This window comes from Camelina sativa, chromosome 3 (assembly GCF_000633955.1).
Source record: "Camelina sativa cultivar DH55 chromosome 3, Cs, whole genome shotgun sequence".
Lineage (NCBI taxonomy): Eukaryota > Viridiplantae > Streptophyta > Magnoliopsida > Brassicales > Brassicaceae > Camelina > Camelina sativa.
In genome coordinates this window covers 1,168,009-1,189,577 of record NC_025687.1, presented here as the reverse complement: position 1 = coordinate 1,189,577, position 21,569 = coordinate 1,168,009, and the positions used below count along the sequence as shown (strand labels likewise).

The following is a 21,569-nucleotide window of genomic DNA, read 5'->3' as shown; positions in this document are numbered from 1 at the left end:
CTTGAGTAAGTTTCTTGATCTTAAAAAAAAAAAAAAACCATCTCAAAGAATGGCACGACATGATCCTAATCCATTTGCTGATGAAGAGATCAATCCTTTTGCGGTAAAGAGCTCTGTTCCATAAATCTTGAATAGAAACGTCTGAATCTCTCTAATCGTTATCCATTTGGTCTCAATTTATAATGTTGTAGAATAATACAAGTGTTCCTCCTGCGAGCAACTCTCATCTCAAGCCACTTCCACCGGAACCTTATGATCGTGGTGCAACCATTGATATCCCTTTGGATTCTGGCAATGTACGATATCTTCAATACCTTCTGCATTTTACCTTTCATGTTTACTCAAAATATGGGTAGATGACACGGGAAATCTCATTTTTCTGATTCTGTTTAAAGGATCTTCGAGCTAAAGAGATGGAACTTCAGGCTAAGGAGAACGAATTGAAGCGGAAAGAGCAGGTGATTTCTGGTTACCGAGTCTCTTCAGTCGATATCCAAGCTAATCCTGAGACTTACAGTTTCAATGTGGATTGTATCTAACCCATCTTCTTTTTCTCATTGTAACGCAGGAGCTTAAAAGAAGAGAGGACGCAATAGCGCGAAGTAGTGCAATCTTTCTACATATGTTTTACTACATCTTCCAATGATCTTTTTACGAGTTTTTGTAGCTAACCTGGTACGGTTGTTTTGGTAGCTGGGGTTGTCATTGAAGAGAAGAATTGGCCGGAGTTTTTCCCCATAATTCATCATGACATTCCAAATGAGACTCCAATTCATTTACAGAAGATCCAATACGTCGCATTCACCACATTGTTAGGTCTGTAAACACGCCTTAGACCGCTGCTAAAAATCCAGACAAAAGTTAACTTGTGGAAGAACTCTTGAACTATGCAGGTTTAATAGGATGCCTCTTCTGGAATATTGTGGCAGTAACTGTAGCTTGGATCAACGGAGGAGGTTACTATTTTTACCCAAACGATCAGTTCCATAATACTATTTTCCTCTAACCATGTTGATCCATCTGATGTGCTTCGTTTTGCAATCAGGTCCCACTATATGGCTCCTCTCTATCATCTACTTCATTGCTGGGGTACCTGGAGCTTATGTCTTATGGTACCGTCCTCTTTACCGAGCTACCAGGTAAAACCAGCTCTCTTAGTATATGCTGGAACTTGCTCAGGAACACGATGCATTGTGAAAAGATATATGACATGAGTTAATAATACAACGTGTGTGTACCTCTTGCAGAACTGATAGTGCCCTGAAGTTTGGAACCTTTTTCTTGTTTTACGTGGTAAGAAAAACCCGCATTTCCATTGGTCAATTTCCTCTGCATTTAAGGTTTTCAGGAAGCCATGAGAAACTAAACCCTCGTCTTGCACTTTTCAGTTTCACATCGCGTTCTGCGGCTTTGCTGCAGTTGCTCCACCAGTCATCTTCCAAGGAAAGTCCCTCACGTAAGAGTTTTCTTCTGTATGAAAGCATCATAATCAGCCTTTCAGTTTTACATTCTTCAACAATTCGTTATTCAATGAAGATGTGGAAACCTTTTGAGTAATTGATGAGCTCTGATTCCATGTATTTGTTGGTTTTGTGGACAGAGGTTTCTTGCCAGCAATCGAGCTTCTAACTACTAATGCTGCAGTAGGGGTAAATAACTTTTCTGCCCGATTACCAGTATTTTACTTCGGGTTATGGGAGTTTTCTTACCTAATTTTCTTCTTTTTTTACCCTCACAGATTATGTATTTCATTGGTGCTGGGTTCTTCTGCATCGAAACACTTCTCAATATCTGGGTCATTCAGGTTTCTCCACTTCTTCTGTTCCAGAATTTATGAACTTGTAAATCACTTCAATCCATCTGTTTTTCTAACCCATGACGTGCAATACTCGATTTTCAGCAAGTATATGCATACTTCCGAGGGAGTGGCAAAGCTGCAGANAATTTCTCTGGCGCCATTGATTTAGTCTTCTCTCTGTGACTACAAAGTACCCATTCGTTGAAACCATTTTCTTCCCATTTTCGATTTCTGTCAAAATCCAACGACCTCCACAATCTCCCAAAAACTCTTTCTTGAGTAAGTTTCTTGATCTTAAAAAAAAACAAACCATCTCAAAGAATGGCACGACATGATCCTAATCCATTTGCTGATGAAGAGATCAATCCTTTTGCGGTAAAGAGCTCTGTTCCATAAATCTTGAATAGAAACGTCTGAATCTCTCTAATCGTTATCCATTTGGTCTCAATTTATAATGTTGTAGAATAATACAAGTGTTCCTCCTGCGAGCAACTCTCATCTCAAGCCACTTCCACCGGAACCTTATGATCGTGGTGCAACCATTGATATCCCTTTGGATTCTGGCAATGTACGATATCTTCAATACCTTCTGCATTTTACCTTTCATGTTTACTCAAAATATGGGTAGATGACACGGGAAATCTCATTTTTCTGATTCTGTTTAAAGGATCTTCGAGCTAAAGAGATGGAACTTCAGGCTAAGGAGAACGAATTGAAGCGGAAAGAGCAGGTGATTTCTGGTTACCGAGTCTCTTCAGTCGATATCCAAGCTAATCTTGAGACTTACAGTTTCAATGTGGACTGTATCTTCTAACCATCTTCTTTTTCTCATTGAAATGCAGGAGCTTAAAAGAAGAGAGGACGCAATAGCGCGAAGTAGTGCAATCTTTCTACATATGTTTTACTACATCTTCCAATGACCTTTTTACGAGTTTTTGTAGCTAACCTGATACGGTTGTTTTGGTAGCTGGGGTTGTCATTGAAGAGAAGAATTGGCCGGAGTTTTTCCCCATAATTCATCATGACATTCCAAATGAGACTCCAATTCATCTACAGAAGACCAATACGTCGCATTCACCACATTGTTAGGTCTGTAAACCCGCCTAAGACCGCTGCTAATAATCCAGACAAAAGTTTAACTTGTGGAAAAATTCTTGAACTATGCAGGTTTAGTAGGATGCCTCTTGTGGAATATTGTGGCAGTAACTGTAGCTTGGATCAACGGAGGAGGTCACTATTTTTACCCAAACGATCAGTTCCATAATGTTATTTCCTCTGACCATGTTGATCCATCTGATATGCTTCGTTTTGCAATCAGGTCCTACTATATGGCTCCTCTCTATCATCTATTTCATTGCTGGGGTACCTGGAGCTTATGTCTTATGGTACCGTCCTCTTTACCGAGCTACCAGGTAAAAAACCAGCTTTCTTAGTATATGCAGGAACTTTCTCGGGAACAGGATGCATTGTGTAAAGATATATGACATGAGTTAATATACAACGTGTGTGTACCTCTTGCAGAACTGATAGTGCCCTGAAGTTTGGAACCTTTTTCTTGTTTTACGTGGTAAGAAAACCGCATTTCCATTGGTCAATTTCCTCTGCATTAAAGGTTTTCAGGAAGCCATAAGAAAATAAACCCGCGTCTTGTACTTTTCAGTTTCACATCGCGTTCTGCGGCTTTGCTGCAGTTGCTCCACCAGTCATCTTCCAAGGAAAGTCCCTCACGTAAGAGTCTTCTTCTTCATGAAAGCATCAGAATCAGCCTTTCAATTTTACATTCTTCAACGATTCGTTATTAATGAAGATGTGGAAACCTTTTGAGTCTTTGATGAGCTCTGATTCCATGTATTTGTTGGTTTTGTGGACAGAGGTTTCTTGCCAGCAATCGAGCTTCTAACTACTAATGCTGCAGTAGGGGTAAGTAACTTTTCTGCCCGATTAGAAGTATTTTACTTCGGATTATGGGAGTTTTCTTACCTAATTTTCTTCTTTTTTACCCTCACAGATAATGTATTTCATTGGTGCTGGGTTCTTCTGCATCGAAACACTTCTCAATATCTGGGTCATTCAGGTTTCTCCACTTCTTCTACTCCAGAATTTATCAACTTGTAAATCACTTCAATCCATCTGTTTTTCAAACCCATGACGTGCTATACTCGATTTTCAGCAAGTATATGCATACTTCCGAGGGAGTGGCAAAGCTGCAGAGATGAAGCGTGAAGCTACAAAATCGACCTTGATGCGTGCACTATGAAGCAAACACTCTTCACCAGAAGATGTATCAATGGCGGCTTGAGGTTAAAACCTTGAATCATCCACAAAACATTTGACACAACCCTTTTCTCTGCAAAGTCTAGGCTGGCAACTGTTTTTTTGTTTGAATTACTTTGTAAAGACAAATCGCTTACATGGAGACCTCAAGCAAAATTGTGTGGTTTAAAGTTGTCAAAACCATTTCTTCATGAATACTAGAGAAAAGTCCCTAGAGGGATACAAATCTTTATAGCTTTCTAATGAGCATCAATCCAGCTCTGTCCAATAGTCTTTGCTACTCCTCGTCTCACCATTAACTTACGAATTCTGAGTGCATCACCATGGCGACCTATCGCCTTGTACATGTTACTGAGAAGCACATAACTCATGTGGTACTTTGGTTCCAACTCCATCATTCTCTTTGCAATCCGCTCTGCAATACTGGAGGCATCTGCATTTGCAGCACAAGGTCCAAGCAGAACTCCCCACAGAGACGCATCATTTCTACATTCTGCTCCCTCCAACAGATTCTCCGCTTCTTCAAAAAAACCTGCGCGTCCTAGAAGGTCAATCATGCAACTGTAATGCTCAGTACCTGGTTTAATCCCGTAACTCTTAGCCATCAACGCAAAGTAATTCCGTCCCTCGTCAACCAAACCTGTATGACCACATGCAGTGAGGACCGCGATAAAACTGATATAGTCAGGCTTTATCCCTTTTTGAACCATATCATTGAAGAAACTAACGGCTTCTTCACCTCTTCCATTTTGAGCCAGCGCAGATAGCATGGCGTTCCATGTTATCATGTTCCTAGAAGACATCTTGGAGTACACACGACTAGCAGAATCAATGCATCCGGACTTCCCATACAAGTCAACTAAAGCCGATTCCACAATCACATTATCACAACATCCTCTTCTCACGTACTGGCCATGAATCTCTTTCCCAAGTCTTACTGCTGCCAAACCAGCACACGCCTTAAGAACAGTGCCGAAACAGTAGAGATCTTTCTCTTCCATCTCCCCGAACATCTCAATCGCTTTCTCATGCTCTCCGTTCTGACAGTATCCCCCGAGTAAGGCAGACCAAGATACGGAGTTTTTCTTAGACATCCTATTGAACACTTGCCTAGCTTCCCGTACGGATCCACATTTACCATACATATCAAGAAGACTACTCTCCACTACCACATTGCTACCTATCCCACTTGTTATAAGCTTCCCATGAATCTCTTTGCCTTGCTTCAGCCTCCTCAGATTACCACAAGCTGTCAAAACCGTTCCAAAAGTAGACCCATCGGGGACCAACCCTTTACCCCTATGCATCGCGTAAAAAAGTCCCAAAGCTTCCTCATACAAGTCGTTCTTCGAAAACGCAGAGAGTACAGCTGTCCAACAAATAACATCTGGTTCAGGCATTTCGTCGAACACTCGGCGTGCATCTGCTGGTTCTTGATTCACACCATACATATACGCCAATGTGCTAGAGATAACATGGTTCCACTCGAACCCACGACTAATAACGACACCATGGAAGCACCTCCCTGACCTAACGTCACCGAGCTCAGAGCAAGCCTTAATTGCCGAAGACAAAGTAAACGCGTTCGGCTCTAAACCAAAACTCACCATCTCCACAAACACCTCAAGCGCTTTAACGTGTTCTTTATCCCCAACGTATCCAGACATCATCGAAGTCCAAGAAATCGCGTCCTTGACGAACATTCTATCGAAAACTCTCCGAGTCTGTCTCATATCAGGTCCCAGCTTGAAGTAGAGAGAGAGCAAGCCGTTCCCAACGTAACGGTCAGCTTCCATACCCGATTTGACGACTTGGGCGTGAAACTGAAGGCCGTGGATAAAGGAGACGACTTTGGTGCATGTTTGTAGGAGAGACGCGTAGAGTCTCGGCTTCGCAGACGAGTCTGTTGAGTTGAGTATACGAATGGCGTCGGTGAGCTGACCCGATTTACAGAGCTCCAGGATCCGAATGGCAGATGATGAAATCGAAGGGCCGTGACATTGAGAGACGTGTTGACTGAAATGGCGCGTCAGGCTGCGATTCATCGGAGGCGCCCACAATCACCACCGGTGAACAAATTTGTGAATACAACAAAGGCACACTCAATACAAATATTATCAATGTCTAAAAAAGACTAAAACCAAACATAAGCACAAATACTTTAAAAAAAACCTTTTTTTTTTGTAATGTTACGATTTTTGTGAGATTTTATAACTGTTAAAACTAATTGAATTTCACATATCAACTTCAAATCATGATTTTTCAGATTACTAATAAAAAGTTACATCAAATTCTGTATTTTTTCTTGTATTCAGAATATTGTCGTGGGAGTTCTAAAAAGTTATAACAAATATGTATATATTTAGCAATGTCGTATAAATTTTGTCTCATACAATACAACTACGTACAGTATTATTATATATTTATTTATAAATTTTTATATAAGCATTGAAATTAAAATAAATATGACAAAGAGAAAAAAAAAGGATGGAGATAGGAACGGGTAAAACCCTAGATTGGTGCCAATGGGGAACACCACAAACAGAGAAGAGTAGTACTTTTAACCCTGCTCTTTAAAACCCTAAAAACGTATCTGCGTCATAAACCCTCGCGCCTTTGCTCTCTCTCTCTTTCTCTCAAGTAGTAGTAGTAGTAAGCTAAATAAGCTGCCTTTATTTATTTAAGTTAGCCGCCGCTTTTTAACTCTGAGAGAAAGTCATGTTCTTTCACTTTCTCTCTTCTTGCCATGGTTGGATTTCTCGCTAAACCCGTTGAAGAAGAAGAGCTGCAAGTCCTAGTCGATCAACAAGACCCCAAGGTAAAAGCTTTCAAGGACACTCTTGATTTCCCTTCCCTCGATTCTTTTCTTGATTTCGATTCCGTCTCTTGGTTTGGGAGTAATCGAAACGTTGAGGAGTTTAGCATTGAAGATACCGACTTTGGTTTCTTTGAGAACAATATGGATATGGTTCAAGAAACTGTTAAGTCTGAGTCGATTGAGAGAAAGCCTGAGCTTTGTGATGGCATATCTGGCCAAGTTGCTGTGAGTTCGATTAGTCCTGAGTCTATGGTTGAAGAAAAGCCTGTGCTTTGTCATGTCATGTCTGAGCCAGTTGGAGTGAGCTCTATTGAGGCTGGGTCGGTACAGCCCAAGGTCTGTGATGAACCAGCAGTGAAAGATTCAGAACCGGCTGTTTCTGACAACTCTAGGCCCATGGAAGGTGAGACTGAGCCAGTTGTTGTGTCTGTTGCTTGCCCCACCATGGATTTGGATGATTCAGGGTCGAAGAAAACAGATGAGGGTTTGGCTTGTTCTATTGAAGTAGGGTTGAAGAAGGTAAGTTTGGCGATGGATGATGATGACAAGATTGTTGATGCTAAGGGAAAATCGGATTCTTCTGATTCTGAGAGCGAAACCTCAAGCTCTTCTTCAAGCAGTGCTAGTAGTAGCAGTGAGGAGGAGGAGAGTGATGACGATGAGAGCGACCAAGAGGAAAATAACAAGGAAAAGAAGTTTGAAGATCACATGCTCTTGGGGAAAGAGGATGATCTAGCAAGGGAACTTGAAGAGGGTGAGATAGAGAATTTAGGTGAGGAGTATGGGGATGACGAAATTGAGCTTGTTGATGATGATGATGATGATGATGATGATGATGATGATGACGATGATGAAGTGAATGAAATGGTTGCTTGGAGCAATGATGAGGATGATGACTTCGGTTTGCAAACAAAAGAACCTATAAGGTCAAAGAATGAGCTCAAGGTACCTATGCTTCAGCTTTTCACATTTCACATTTCATAGGTATATATCTTGCTGGCTCGAATGCTGAAGCGTTGTTTACTTGAAAGAATTAGAATCCATTATCTTTGTAGAGTAAGAAGTATGTTCCATTATATTTGTAGAGTAGTTGAAAGAATTGCAATCCATCCATCAATCCGTTAGAAGTTGCAACAAGAAACCTATGTACCGTCCTCAAGCTATCTGGCATTACTCTTTAGGCATAGAAGCCTTCTTTTTGCTGAGTAAATTATGAAGGTTTGTTAACTTTTGCAGGAGCTTCCTCCAGTTCCAGCTGTGGATGTCACTCTGGAACCGCATCATGCCACACTTCCTGTTGGAGTTGTTCTTTCGGTATTATAAACATTACCTTTACTTGTTTGCAATTGCTTCTCTGTTTGATGTGTTGACAATCCTCTGCTAAAAGTATACCCGTGCGATTTGTGTGTTTACAGATAATGAGCACACAAGTAATAGTTGAGGGAATGGAAAAGCACAGTCCTTTGACTGAAGGTTCTATCCTCTGGTTAACTGAAAAAAGAACCCCATTGGGACTGGTGGATGAGATCTTTGGACCCGTAAAATGCCCTTACTATATTGTGAGGTTCAATTCAGAGAGCGAAGTGCCAGAGGGGATTAGTCAAGGAACACCTGTCTCTTTTGTCGCAGATTTCGCTCAACATATCCTTAATATCAAGGAACTGCAGAAGAAAGGTTACGATGCATCTGGGGATAACGACGAGGAGATACCAGACGAGCTAGAGTTCTCAGATGATGAAAAAGAAGCTGAATACAAAAGAATGCAGAAGATGGAGAAGAGAGGGATGATGAATGACCAAAAACCTGGTAATACAAGAAACAAGAAAAAGAAAAACCGAGATCTCGAAAGGCCTACAAGCAACTACTCAGGAGAATGGACAGAGAATCAGGTATCTAGTTCTCTAACCTCAAGCCGTTCTGATCCGCGTGAGATGGGTGGTCCGGTTCCAACTCTTCATCCGCGTCCTCAAATGGACGGTTTTCCTCCAAACAATGCAGCGGCATGGAGGCCCCAAAGTAATCAGCAGCACCCATATCAGTTTCCTCCTATACCTAATCAGATGGGAATGCACAATCTAGCCCCAATGCAGATACCTTTGATGGCTATGCAAAATCAAAACCAAATGATGTTCCAACCACAATTCAATGGTGGCCAGATGCCAATGCCAGGTGGACCTAGAGGCTTAAACTTCTTTCCAGGCCAGGCTTCAGCGCCATGGCCTGCATTGGTTGGTCAGAACTGTTTCAACCAACCCTTTGGGATGGGTCGCGGTATTCAGCAGCAGCCATTACCGAATGAGCTGAATTTTAATCTGTTTTCTGAAGGTCTTCAGATGCACCGGCCACAGCCACAAATGCACGGGCCACAGTCTCAGATGAATCCACAGTTCCAAATGCCACCACAGTTCCAAAGCCACCCGCAATCTCCAATGAACCCGCAGCACCAAATGATGCACCCACCACAGTCTCCAATGAACCCGCAGTTCCAACGGCAACCACAATCTGATATGAGACAATACACGCAGTCACCAACTAACTCGCATTCTCCAGTGCAAACACAGTCTCAAGGGTTTAGCAGCGGGCAGTCTTCTGAACGGGGAAGGGGGTTCCGTGGTCGTGGTAGAGGTAGAGGTCGGGGTAGGGGTCGCTTTGGACGTGGTCGAGGTAGGCAACAGTCGGGATGAAACTGTTTTTTGTGAAGCATTTTTGATGTGTGTCAAAAATAGGCTTTATTTAGTTTTGTATGCCAGTTTCTGACTCGAAAAAAAACAAAGCTACGGTGATATTTCTTCTTGCACCAGAAATTTTTTTCACACATATTTTCTAATTGCTGCTAACAGAAATAACCAAAACTTTGATATTTCTTCTTGTACCAAAAAAAGTCAAAATAGATATAGACTATATAGTCTCTACTAGCTTAGTCGGCTTTTTTGAATAGTGAATTCAGCAGAGCAAAAGAACAGTTAGTTAATTTTCTCGCCGTTGATTTCGTTACTAATCTAACGCATTCATATCCGTTGATAATGCCACGTGGACTTCATTGCTCGTAGGTACGTACATGATCATTAAAATTATGTCTTACTGTACTACTGATCTTTATTTGATTTTGCCAACAATTAAAGGGCCAGCTTAAATTAACGCCACAAAAATGTCTCACGTACTTATAAATTATTAACTGACATGTCTCTCTGTCTCTCTCTCTCTCTCTCTCTTCTTCCCCGCGTCTGACTTGACATTCTCTTTTTTAGGAAAGCTTTGATTAATCCGTTGACAGTTTCACATCGATTCTCCCCAAGTTTCTCCTTCTGCAGAGAGAGAAGATTGGAATTTCATCTTTTTATGTATCCTCTGTGTCTTTGTTTCTGCTGCCCTAGTTTTAGCTTCTGCCTCTTTCAGCAGACGTGAATACTGTCTCCAATTTTAAGGTAATTCAAGACTTAAACTTGAAGTATCGTCTTCTTCTCCTCTCTGCTTATTTTCCTTGTTTCTTTTTTTTTTTGAGGTTAGATCTGACTCAGCAGCTTTAGTGGACTCAGGAAGACAAAACCTTTTTCTCTTTCCATTGGCTGCATGCCAAAAAAGGCCAATTGCTTTCGGTTGCCGCAGCGGATGATTTTGCTGAACTCGCCCAAATCTGCAACTTTGTTGCAATTGCAAATCTCTCTTCTTGGTTTCGGGTTGTTTTTTTTGGTAATCGTATCAACAACCCTTGTACATAGTTTTTGATTTGAAATCAGATAAAGATTCGGGATTTGGTACTCTACAGACAAATTCTCCTACGTCTAGGTATCTGAACTTGGTGGGATAGGATTAAGAGTGGTTAGGAGGGAATGAGAAAATTGTATAGGAAGCTCAGAGACCCATTCGCTAGGGTGAAGAGACATGTTACTTCACATTCAAGGTTCAGAGACAGAAACTGGATGTTCCCTTTTATAGCAAGCTTGATCATCTCTATTACTCTCCTCCTCATCTTGTTTATTTCTGGCCAATTCGACGGCGGCTTCTATGCGGAAGAAGCTCAATTACCACCATTAGATTTAGATGTTGTTGAGCCAGAGTCTAATGACTACTTTGTAGAATCAGGTTTCGAAAACTCTTCGCCTGCTCATGTTGTACATCCAGAGCCTCCTACTCCTCCTAGGTTAGCTTATTTGATATCAGGAACCAAAGGCGATAGTCATAGGATGATGAGGACTTTACAAGCTGTCTACCATCCTAGAAACCAGTACGTTCTGCATTTGGATCTTGAGGCTCCACCTCGGGAACGGATGGACCTGTCCATGTCTGTTAAGAATGATCCTACTTTCCGTGAATTGGACAATGTTCGCGTCATGGCTCAGTCTAATCTTGTTACTTATAAAGGCCCTACAATGATTGCTTCTACTCTTCAAGCCGTCGCTATTTTGCTGAGAGAAAGCTTACATTGGGATTGGTTTCTTAATCTTAGCGCCTCAGATTATCCTCTAGTAACACAAGATGGTTAGTAAAATATTCTCTTTATAATGTTTTAGTAGTAGTCTCTGATCTATTATTTCGTTTGCAGTTTTGGTTCCTTGTGGTGGACTACTCATCCTTTTCAGCTTCATATTTAGCTGTGCCTTATATAGTGTTTGTGGCCTTTTTCTTGCAGATTTGCTACATGTCTTCTCAAACCTGTCTCGGAATGTCAATTTCATCGAGAATATGCAGCTCACCGGATGGAAACTGTAAGTAGAAGCCATGCTAAATTGTTCGAGTCACACTGGAAACTCAAAGCATGCGTGTACTTACTTAGACTTTCTTTGCAGGAATCAGAGGGCTAAATCAATCATTGTTGATCCTGGCCTATACCTATCAAAGAAATCCGACATTGCTTGGACTACTCAACGACGATCACTTCCAACTTCTTTCAAGCTATTCACCGGTTAGCTTCTTAAATCTCACATTTACATTTTCTGTGAGAAAGATTATGGAACGTCCTGAAGAATGAAGATGAGATCTATGTCTTAATTCTGCAGGCTCAGCTTGGATAATGTTGACACGGTCTTTCCTTGAGTACTGCATTTGGGGATGGGATAATTTCCCAAGAACAATACTAATGTACTACACAAATTTCGTATCTTCTCCTGAAGGATACTTCCACACAGTGATCTGCAACAGCAAAGAGTTTGTCAACACTGCTATTGGGTATGATCTACACTACATTGCTTGGGACAGTCCTCCAAAGCAACACCCGAGATCTCTCTCCTTGAAGGATTTTGACAATATGGTCAAGAGCAAAGCTCCCTTTGCGCGTAAGTTCCACAAGAACGATCCGACGCTAGACAAGATCGATAGAGAGCTATTGGGACGGACACACCGGTTTGCACCTGGAGGATGGTGTGTTGGGAGTTCAGCTAATGGCAATGATCCGTGCTCTGTGCAAGGCGACGACTCAGTGTTGAAACCTGGACCTGGTTCTGAGAGGTTGCAGGAGCTTGTTCAGACACTTTCTTCTGATGAATATATGAGAAAACAGTGTTCTTGAAGTTATCTAGTGATCACGCTAAATATTACGTTGTATATTGTTTTGTTTGATTATAAATTTTGGTCTTAGAAATTTACTACAAACACATGAATCAAGAAAGTGGAAGTGTAGAACACAGAGACAACAAGTACAAGTAAGGTGGGCTTTTATGGGCCAAATATAGCGTGAAGTGGCATGATATGGGGGACCAAGAATAAGCCCAAATAGCTTTTACACAAGAAACAATTAAAAAAAATCGCCGTTGCCGGGGATCGAACCCGGGTCACCCGCGTGACAGGCGGGAATACTTACCACTATACTACAACGACCTTATTGTCTATCGATGTACAAAAACCTTAATAAATATATATTACCTGGTATCTCTACCACTTACGCCTGCTTGCGTTGTTGTTCTTTTAGTCGCGTTTGTTGCCGCCAACACCAAAAGCTCAGTTTCAATGTCTTCATCGTACGCGTCGAACTGCACTAAATTGATATCTCTGACCAAACAATTGAGCTCTTACGCGAACCAAGGACACCATGAACAAACTCTCAATCTCTTTCGCCAAATGCATTCTTCTTTCGCTTTACCTCTCGACGCACACGTCTTCTCACTCGCTCTCAAATCGTGCGCCGCAGCTTTCCTTCCTGTTCTAGGCGAATCAGTCCATGCCCACTCCTTCAAAATCCAATTTCCTTGCCAACCCTTTTGTGGGATGCGCGTTACTCGTTATGTACGGTAAATGCTTGTCTGTTTCTCACGCTCGTAAGCTGTTCGACGAAATTCCTCAGAGGAATGCTGTCGTGTGGAACGCTATGATTTCGCATTACACGCATTGTGGTAAGGTTCGGGAAGCGGTGGAGTTGTATGAAGCTATGGATATTTTGCCAAATGAGTCTTCTTTCAATGCCATCACAAAGGGTTTAGTGGGCACTGAAGATGGGTCTTATAAAGCAATTGAGTTCTATAGGAAGATGATTGAGTTTAGATTCAAGCCTAATTTGATCACGCTTCTTGCTCTAGTGTCTGCTTGCTCAGCCATTGGTGCTTTTCGTTTGGTAAAAGAGATTCATTCATATGCTTTTAGGAATCTGATTGAGCCGCACCCGCAATTGAAAAGCGGGTTAGTGGAGGCATATGGGAGGTGCGGATGCATTGCCTATGTGCAATTGGTTTTTGAAGGTATGGTTGAGAGAGATGTGGTTGCTTGGAGTAGCTTGATATCAGCTTATGCAATTCATGGTGACGCGGAATCTGCTCTCAGAACATTTCAAGAAATGGAATCGGCTAAAGTACCACCTGATGACATAGCGTTTCTGAACGTGTTAAAGGCTTGCAGTCACGCTGGATTAGCTGATGAGGCTCTTCTTTACTTCAAGAGAATGCAGGCTGATTACGGTTTGCGTGCAAGTAAGGACCATTACTCGTGTTTGGTGGATGTCTTAAGTAGAGTAGGGAGGTTTGAAGAGGCTTACAAAGTGATTCGAGCTATGCCTGAGAAGCCAACGGCTAAGACATGGGGGGCTTTGCTCGGAGCTTGTAGGAACTACGGTGAGGTTGAGCTTGCGGAGATTGCTGCAAAGGAATTGTGGAAGATAGAGCCAGAGAATCCGGCGAATTATGTGTTGTTGGGGAAGATATATATGAGTGTTGGAAGACAAGAAGAGGCAGAGAGACTTAGGTTGAAGATGAAGGAGAGAGGAGTGAAGGTTTCACCTGGTAGTAGTTGGTGTTGACATTATTACCTCGTGAAATTGTTGTAAGCTCATACACACACTTTTTTAAATCAAGATTGTACAATTTAAATGATATTTTTAAATTCAAAGGAAATGTAATATGCAAAAGTATATCCAAAAGAAGTCTGTAATTTGTGATCTTGTAACAAGTTAAGATAGCGTAGAAATGTATGATGGAACTTGAATTTTGTAATGCCAGCCAAAATTGAGCTAACCTAAACGTTTAAGTTTAAACCAACTCCGCCGGTTAAAATTTAACCGCAAAGGGGCAATATTGACTTTTGGGCATAGAGATAGCTGAAAGAGGCTAGGGTTTTGACGAGCCGCGAGCTATATAACATCATCTTCTTCCTTGCTCTGTTTCTTACAGTTTATCGATCTTTAGATATGTCTACTTCTTCTTCGTCTTCAATAGCTTAGGGTTTTATATGTACAAATATATATAGATTATGGTTAGCAGGAGCCTCCCGGGCTAATCTGATTACAAGAGATGAGGAAGTAAGCCCCAAAGCTCCTGCTAGATTTGTTTTTTGGCCGTTTGTGTTGCAGATTCGCCTTATTCCTTAGGCCCTTCTGTGTCAAAAAAACGGCTATATCTATATCTCTTTAATGGTAGCCATGTTCTTGTTTAGTGTTTTTGTTAATGGGCGATGATTATAAACTTACCCGCGCTTCTGAGATGCTTCTTTAGGTCAATGAAGCATATACGGTATAATACATGGTTGAATTTCTTAATATGAGCCTTAGTTCTTGTTTGTTTCCTCGTCTTCTAAGTTTTGTTTTTGGGCAGTGATGATTAATCGTAACAGCTTGATACGCCAGTTCTGCTTCAGATAATTCTTGATTGAAAAAGCTGTATTCTTGTCTGAGCTTTGTTTTCGAATTATTTGAATTGTCGATGATGATATAATCCAATCGTTTGAGGTGCAGTGGAGCTGAGACCCTGTTTTTCAGGGAGAACCCCTTGGCAGAAGCTGCAATTTCTTTGATTTCTTTGGGTAGACTTCACTTCATTACTTCATCGTTTTTGTTTTTTTTTTTTGGTTTTCATTAATCTATTTGAGTTTAAACTATACACTTGCACTTGTTTCCTTTGTGCTTGTAGTCTGAAAAAACTCATATATCTTTTAAGTGTTCTCATCAGCTTCGTCTCATCTTTATAACCATGAGACTAGGAGTTAAACAAGTACACTACATTATCATCTTCTTCCAAAATTAGCCCGAGTTTTTTGTTTTGCTCTGTCCGAGTATGATGTTGCCTTTATTCATGAGATTGGAAATGAATGACATGATTAATGAACGGCTTTGGTGGAATAGATATCTCATGACACCTATAGAAGTTGAAATATTTGGCCGTTACAAGTTCTTGTAAATGAGAAAGGTTGGTAATGATATATTATGATTTAAGGGAAATTAAGACTGGTGAACAAGTTGTTGGAGAAGAATGGGAATTGTGCTATGTTTCAAATTTCTTGATCCCCTCTTGTAGAATCATAGCAAAGGCATCCATTGTTTTCTTCTCCAGTGCTATTCCAATCTCAACTCCATTACTGCCGTCTCTGGTCTCTGCGAATGCTATAGAACCTCCTGTTTCTATGTGAGCTATATCCATTTTGCAGGGCTTTCCTAACCCGAAATCCATATCATACATTCTCAGTTTTGGAGCTCCTGCTATTGATGTTGGAAAACGTGACATTGCCCATTTGCGTACTCCTTGTCCCCAACTTGGGGCTGTTTTCAATATATCACTTGATAACATATCACTGATTCTCGCTGTCAGTGCATCCGAAGCAGCCAAAACGCCTCTGTCCTAGCAAATCTCGTTTCTTGACTGATACGATACCAGGAGCTATGCAGTTGCCAAAGTATGTTTGTGGTATTGGTTCTGTTTCTGCATACTTGAGTCGATTCCTGCAATCCACATTAATCATCAAGTGAAAGACCTCATCTTTCTCTCCCTCCTTTCCACTTTCTTCAATAAGCGTCTTGATCAAGCTCACCCAAGTGAACGCTAGATACACCACGAAGGTAGAAACAGGAGACTGATTCTCAGACTGCTCTGTAACCCAATGCTTGAGATTTTCTATCTGTTTACGGCTCATTGTAAAAGTAGCTCTGACCATGTTCTCAGGCGTGGCGTGTGAGCTGTGTTTTCCAGAGTTTTGGCTCCAAAACCTCTCCAAGTGTCCGTTAGCTACCTCGCCCGGGTCCTTGATCATGTTTCTGCAGCTGTGATCAGGCGGAGAGGGTAGAAGAAGCGTGGCAGCTGGATCTTGGCCCTTAGATTTGGTCAATGTCATCCAATACTTCATAAAATGACTGAAGGTGACTCCATCTGCTACAGCATGAGTAGCTGAGTTGCCTATACAGATTCCGGCTCCAGGGAAGATGGTGACTTTCATCACCCTCGTTGGCCGCATCAGAATTTCTTCCGGAGAGACATGAGGAGGAGGTAACTTTGGCATGACGCCATGCAACACTCTGATATCTTTAGCAGAATCGGCTTTCAAATCATTGAAATCAGCTGTTCCAGTGGACTCTGCAACAATGAGAAGAAGAGAGTCTTCGCCATCCTTGTAGCGTAAGTAGGGACGGTCGGGACGAGGCGGGATGATTAGTTTACCGGCGTAAGGGAAGAAATGTTGGAGGGTAATGGAGAGTGATTGTTTGAGGTTAGGCAAAAAGTCTTTGAGGAAACAATCAGTTGAGTTTTGGTAAGAGAAGAAGAAGAGAAACTCGGAGAGTGGTAGATTGAGCCATGGGGCATCGAAGAAGGTGAGAGGAAGAGTGGTGGATGGAACGGTGCCTTTTGGGGGAGAGATGTGAGTGGTCTCGATGATGTGAGTGGTCTCGATGATGTTAGGAGGTTGAAGATGAGCCATGGTGTTATGTGATTGAGCTTTGAGGAAATGAGTTGCTTTGTTTTTTTAAAGGAACGTGTTGTGTTGTATTGCACCCACCGGGCAAGTGAAGAAAGTACATACAAACTTGAAGTGTTTAATTTGATCAGACGCTCTCTCTCTCTCTCTCATGTGCCCAACCTCCACACTAGTCAACCACCATTATGTTTGATAAAAAAAACATTTATTGGGCCTTTATGATGTTTCTTATTGGGCCTTTAATTGTTCAGTATTTTACATTATTATTACCTTGAAAACAAAATCATTTACACAACTAGGTTTTGAACCCGCGTAGTTATATTTGATATATTTTGATAAAAAATATATATGATTTATGATGGTAGTAAAATATTATCTTATAAAAATTTTAAATTAGTATTAAAGAAAAAGTTATATTTCAGATACACAATTTTTTGAAATATAAAAATCAGTTGTGTTATAAAATCAAATCTAATAAAGAAATCATGAATTTAACTCGACATCCGGGCGAGGTAAATTAAACTGATGACCTCACATATCCTAAACCATTTTTTTGACCACCAGAAAAACAAAACAATTTTATCATCATGAATTTAACTCGTTTTCATATTTAATTGATCGCTACCACCTATGTTTTCGTGTTTTTTTATTCAATGTTTTCTTATTTTTCATATTCTTTTTTATCATTTCTATTGTCAAATTTTGTGGTAATCGTCATCATTACTTTTACCGTCTGGTTCTTCGCTATACTCTTTTTCTTCTTCTTCCTCGTCAACTTCTTCATATTCTTCTACTAAAAAACTTTTTTTATACTACCATACAACTTGTTAACAATCAAACTCCAAGAACAAAATCATTTTTTTCTCATAAAAATAAAAAATAAGATAAAAAATAAAAAAATTAATGAAAGAATATCAACTCATCTATAAAATCATACACAAAAATATGTTTTACAGCTCATAAGAAATAAAAAGCACAAACGTAGATAAATAAGATAATTTCTGTTTTACATAAATACTTATAATATTTTAAACTTTTATAAGGTTTTGAAATATAAATTTTGAACCTTTTAGAAAATTTCAATCTATACTAATAAAAAATAGAAGCTATAAGCTCCTAAAGGCGTCCACCTAGGATTTTAAACCACCAATAGGGATTATCCACTTCACTAATTAACATTTTTTAAATTTCCAGAATTTTTTAGAAAAAAAAATTTTTAAATTTATGAAAATAAAATAACTATGTACAATATCCCACATCGGCTAGAAAATTTTTAGACAATGATTCAAAACCAGTATAAATAAGATTAATATGTTTCCAACAACGAATGAGCAGGAAAGCTTGATCCAGTTTAAAAGTATATTCGCTTTGATCCAGTTTTTTATTTAATCAAATTAAAACTTTAAAAAGTTTCAAAAAATATATTATAATATTTAAAAACAAGCTTATAGCTTCTACTTTTTATTAGTATAGATTAAAATTTATTTTCATAAAGTACAGTCAATAAATGTTCCTCTCTCTTGGGATGAGGGATTATAGAACAAGTCTTGTTTGTCACATTTCCCTGGTGGCAACATATATCATATATGATTGATGTTAATAATGTTAATAGGGTACTCAAGGTTGATGCTATATATTATCGCTCGTACGTAATTAATAAGAGGAGATGCATAAACATAACAAAAAAAACACAAAAACTTAACGAGTTCAGACTTCCAGGAAACCCTACATCTCGCCGAAGATATTTTACCCTGGCGATTCCTGAAAATCTACTATTTCTCCTTCACCCAAGTTACATAATAAAATACAACACCATATGCATATTTAGTATTCCTTCTCTTATGTATATCCTCAACATTCAGTGGCGGATCCAGAAACTTAATCAGCATGAAGCACATATTACATATAATTAATCATTTTGAATGTATATAATAAATGTTAAATAAAAATAACTTTTAAATATATTAATAAATATCAAAAATAAAATCTGAAAACACCATTTTCTAAACTCCCCTCTCTCTTTTTTTCACTAAAAAGATTATATTGATTGATAATAGGATTCAGAAAGATTACAAATCACAAGATAAAAGACGAGAATGAAATTACAGAGACATAAAGATCTATCAATAACCTACAACTAGAAAAGTAAAGGATTTTACACATACAATGTTTAAACCAAAAACATCTTGTCTTGAGACTGATTTATCTCTCGAAAACCATAAGGACTTCCGGCATACCAACAAATGATAACGGGTTTCAACACTAATGGCCATAACAAGAGAATGGAACTTGGTTTTCTCCGCATAAGATGCATCTTTCTCTATAAGTGTTTTGTCAAGGGTCTCCTGGGATTTAACCGTAAGGTAATCGAGACCCACTTGAACCTTTCAACGCCACAACGACCAAGTAATTAAGCTTAAACGGGTTGTCAAAAAAAAAAAAGAGCTTAAACGAAGCTTAATACTAGATGAACTAATCCAAGCATAACCAAAGCTCAACCCCCAACTAACAAAGAGAAATAGTTGAGGAAGAGAAACTTAGCCTAAACGAGGGAGACTACATTCCAAACAAGGGAGGCTACTAAACCTGAGCTCTAATGATACCAGATCTAAAACAATTACAATCTGATCATAGCAAACAGGGGACACAAGAAGAGAGAGAGGAGAGGCAAACGAAATACCAAGATAAAGAAGAGTCGGAGATCCAATGATGCATAGATTTGTCGATGAAGGAAGAAAGAAGAGCCGTCGCAGGAGGAAACAAGGATCTCCACTGTTGCGTATTCTCAACCAAAGTGAACCAGCGAGATCTGAGCCTCCACTCCGTGAAAAGCAAACAGCAACGACGACCCGAGCTCACCAACAACCCACAGATCCGAAGAATCTGGAAACAAGGACAATATCTCACTAGCTCTCGATCTCAAAATCTTCAGTTTCACATGCCAAAATCTCCACACTTCCTCAACCGTAGAAAATAAAGACAAAAACTAGAAACTATGAAATTTAACAAAGAAGGTGACCGACGCCGGTGCTATGTGAGTCACCACGCGCCGGTCAAAGGCTTAACGAAGGCTTTAGTTGAAAGAGGCGGCCAGAGAGAAAACTAGGGTTTTTAGTGTTTTTTCCCACTCATAGTCTTTCTAAAAAAACTCTCCTCTCTCTATTTTAATATAATTGGAAGCATTAAAATTTCGAAAATATCATTTTTCTTTTCTATATAATATTAGTTTATGTATTTATCAAAAAATTTATTTTGGTTTCTAAATATACTCTATTACGTATATTATATAAAATAGTTTATTTGCATAGTTACAAATCACATTAAACATGCAATGTATTTGTACAAAGTATGTTTCCAATTTACATTTCTAAAATATCACATAAATTTAAATTCTATATGAAAATACTACAAAAGAGATGTTAAAATGCTTAACAAGTTACTCATTTTAATAATAATTTCTTTATTTAAATGTAATTTTTAGAGTTTATTATGATGATTTTTTTTCTGAAGTTAAAATAGAATTACAAGAATTAAAATAGAATTGAATGAAACTAATTTATTTGAGAGAGAATAAAATAGAATGAGCAAAATTGCACCAATCATAATGAAAAATAAAAACATGTAATAAAGATACTAAAATGGACAAGTAGCAAACAAAATAAAACCAAAAACAAAAAAAAAATCAATTAATTTGTTGAGAAGAAGGGCATCGAACTATGCACCTAACATTCTACATGGGACACACTTTAACCAACCAAACCAAAGTAGCATGGGCACGTGCCCCATCCCATCATACCCTAGATCCGCCCCTCGACATGGATCACATCATTATATTTGTATCTCATCTGGTTTGTGCCAAATACTTTACCAACTCCTAGTTGCTCGATCAATCATTTATTTTATAAAGCAAAAGTCACTACACCAATAAAATTTTGACAAATCAGTAAAAACAAATTATTTTTTAAAAATTTATAATAATAAAAAAAAAGATAAAACAAAAAACAGATCGTGGAAAGAAAAAAAAAACAGAAATCAATATCACATAAATAAACAAAAAAAAACATAATTACAGTGTGAAATTAATTATTATTTTTAAAATGTAAAAGTGAGATCGTGGTAAAAAAGAAAACAAAAAGTTACACATCAATATGTGTTTCAACTAATTTACATATAACTGCATCGTTCTCCTTTCTCATCAAAATAATACGTTGCAGATTCACAACATTTTTTGTTTCTCATAAAACTAAATCAAGTTCCTAAATCCTAATATTTCTCTCACTTTCGTCCCTATCTCTTCCATGATCTATATATATGAAATCATTTCTTCTTGCAATTGATCATCTAAGTCTGTACGTTTTATATTCTTTGCGATCAAACGAGTCGTCACTCTCCCTTTTATCAATTATGTGATTATTGGTATATATTGGTCAGCATCATTTTGTATAAGTTGTAATTGCAATCTTCTTTTTATCACTTTTCTTTATTGGTTATTGATTTTGTGAAGATAGTTTACGTGAGAATCTGCGGGAAACCGGTATATATATAGAAGACACAGACTTCGATTTAAAAGTTTCGTGG

The 21,569-nt window shown here is 39.1% G+C and overlaps 5 protein-coding genes, 1 long non-coding RNA gene, 1 other non-coding gene and 2 pseudogenes across 9 annotated transcripts; 5 read left to right on the top strand and 4 right to left on the bottom strand.

The window, feature by feature from the left end:
- LOC104778545 (secretory carrier-associated membrane protein 2-like) lies at nt 22–1,933 on the top strand. Its single transcript, XM_019243023.1, has 11 exons — nt 22–103; nt 192–296; nt 396–458; nt 569–602; nt 694–816; nt 894–956; nt 1,046–1,139; nt 1,248–1,293; nt 1,389–1,456; nt 1,601–1,649; nt 1,739–1,933. Exons 1-11 carry the CDS (start codon nt 50–52, stop codon nt 1,835–1,837), a joined length of 798 nt encoding a protein of 265 aa, XP_019098568.1. The 5' UTR covers nt 22–49; the 3' UTR covers nt 1,838–1,933.
- Nucleotides 23–1,340, bottom strand: LOC109131849. The gene is made up of 2 exons (XR_002037270.1): nt 1,239–1,340; nt 23–1,132 (listed from the first exon to the last, which is right to left on the bottom strand). It is a non-coding gene; the product is annotated as an uncharacterized LOC109131849 (long non-coding RNA).
- Nucleotides 1,949–4,055, top strand: LOC104760893 (secretory carrier-associated membrane protein 2-like). Its single transcript, XM_010483891.2, is given in 13 exon segments — nt 1,949–2,173; nt 2,262–2,366; nt 2,466–2,528; nt 2,641–2,674; nt 2,766–2,855; nt 2,858–2,887; nt 2,966–3,028; nt 3,117–3,210; nt 3,320–3,365; nt 3,459–3,526; nt 3,670–3,718; nt 3,807–3,872; nt 3,969–4,055. Coding segments are annotated over 13 exon segments (849 nt in total). The 5' UTR covers nt 1,949–2,119.
- Nucleotides 3,912–6,203, bottom strand: LOC104760899 (pentatricopeptide repeat-containing protein At1g03540). 2 transcript variants are annotated; one of them, XM_010483902.2, is made up of 2 exons: nt 4,812–6,203; nt 3,912–4,712 (listed from the first exon to the last, which is right to left on the bottom strand). In XM_010483902.2, the coding sequence occupies exons 1-2, from the start codon at nt 6,115–6,117 to the stop codon at nt 4,312–4,314; spliced, it is 1,707 nt and encodes a 568-aa protein (XP_010482204.1). In that variant the 5' UTR covers nt 6,118–6,203; the 3' UTR covers nt 3,912–4,311. The 2 variants fall into 2 exon arrangements, with proteins under 2 accessions (XP_010482204.1, XP_010482199.1); XM_010483897.2 differs by having other exon boundaries at nt 3,912–6,203.
- Nucleotides 6,557–9,719, top strand: LOC104760885 (H/ACA ribonucleoprotein complex non-core subunit NAF1). The gene is made up of 3 exons (XM_010483884.2): nt 6,557–7,835; nt 8,127–8,204; nt 8,306–9,719. Exons 1-3 carry the CDS (start codon nt 6,819–6,821, stop codon nt 9,572–9,574), a joined length of 2,364 nt encoding a protein of 787 aa, XP_010482186.1. The 5' UTR covers nt 6,557–6,818; the 3' UTR covers nt 9,575–9,719.
- LOC104760876 (beta-glucuronosyltransferase GlcAT14B-like) lies at nt 10,069–12,533 on the top strand. 2 transcript variants are annotated; one of them, XM_010483872.2, is made up of 5 exons: nt 10,069–10,315; nt 10,398–11,369; nt 11,521–11,596; nt 11,678–11,793; nt 11,888–12,396. In XM_010483872.2, exons 2-5 carry the CDS (start codon nt 10,721–10,723, stop codon nt 12,394–12,396), a joined length of 1,350 nt encoding a protein of 449 aa, XP_010482174.1. In that variant the 5' UTR covers nt 10,069–10,315; nt 10,398–10,720. The 2 variants fall into 2 exon arrangements, with proteins under 2 accessions (XP_010482174.1, XP_019098555.1); XM_019243010.1 differs by lacking the exon at nt 10,069–10,315 and having other exon boundaries at nt 10,721–11,369; nt 11,888–12,533.
- Nucleotides 12,633–12,704, bottom strand: TRNAD-GUC. The gene has a single exon. It is a non-coding gene; the product is annotated as a tRNA-Asp (tRNA).
- On the top strand, nt 12,817–14,235 carry LOC104760871 (annotated as a pseudogene).
- Nucleotides 14,494–17,196, bottom strand: LOC104760862 (annotated as a pseudogene).

Coding starts and splice junctions, on each gene's coding strand:
- LOC104760899 (XM_010483897.2), bottom strand. CDS start 6,117: ATGAATCGCAGCCTGACGCGCCATTTCAGTCAACACGTCTCTCAATGT.
- LOC104778545 (XM_019243023.1), top strand. CDS start 50: ATGGCACGACATGATCCTAATCCATTTGCTGATGAAGAGATCAATCCT. Junction 817..893: donor CGCATTCACCACATTGTTAG/GTCTGTAAACAC, acceptor TGAACTATGCAG/GTTTAATAGGATGCCTCTTC. Junction 1,457..1,600: donor TTCCAAGGAAAGTCCCTCAC/GTAAGAGTTTTC, acceptor TTTTGTGGACAG/AGGTTTCTTGCCAGCAATCG.
- LOC104760876 (XM_019243010.1), top strand. CDS start 10,721: ATGAGAAAATTGTATAGGAAGCTCAGAGACCCATTCGCTAGGGTGAAG. Junction 11,370..11,520: donor TCCTCTAGTAACACAAGATG/GTTAGTAAAATA, acceptor TTTTTCTTGCAG/ATTTGCTACATGTCTTCTCA. Junction 11,597..11,677: donor CAGCTCACCGGATGGAAACT/GTAAGTAGAAGC, acceptor CTTTCTTTGCAG/GAATCAGAGGGCTAAATCAA.
- LOC104760885 (XM_010483884.2), top strand. CDS start 6,819: ATGGTTGGATTTCTCGCTAAACCCGTTGAAGAAGAAGAGCTGCAAGTC. Junction 7,836..8,126: donor GGTCAAAGAATGAGCTCAAG/GTACCTATGCTT, acceptor TAACTTTTGCAG/GAGCTTCCTCCAGTTCCAGC. Junction 8,205..8,305: donor CTGTTGGAGTTGTTCTTTCG/GTATTATAAACA, acceptor GTGTGTTTACAG/ATAATGAGCACACAAGTAAT.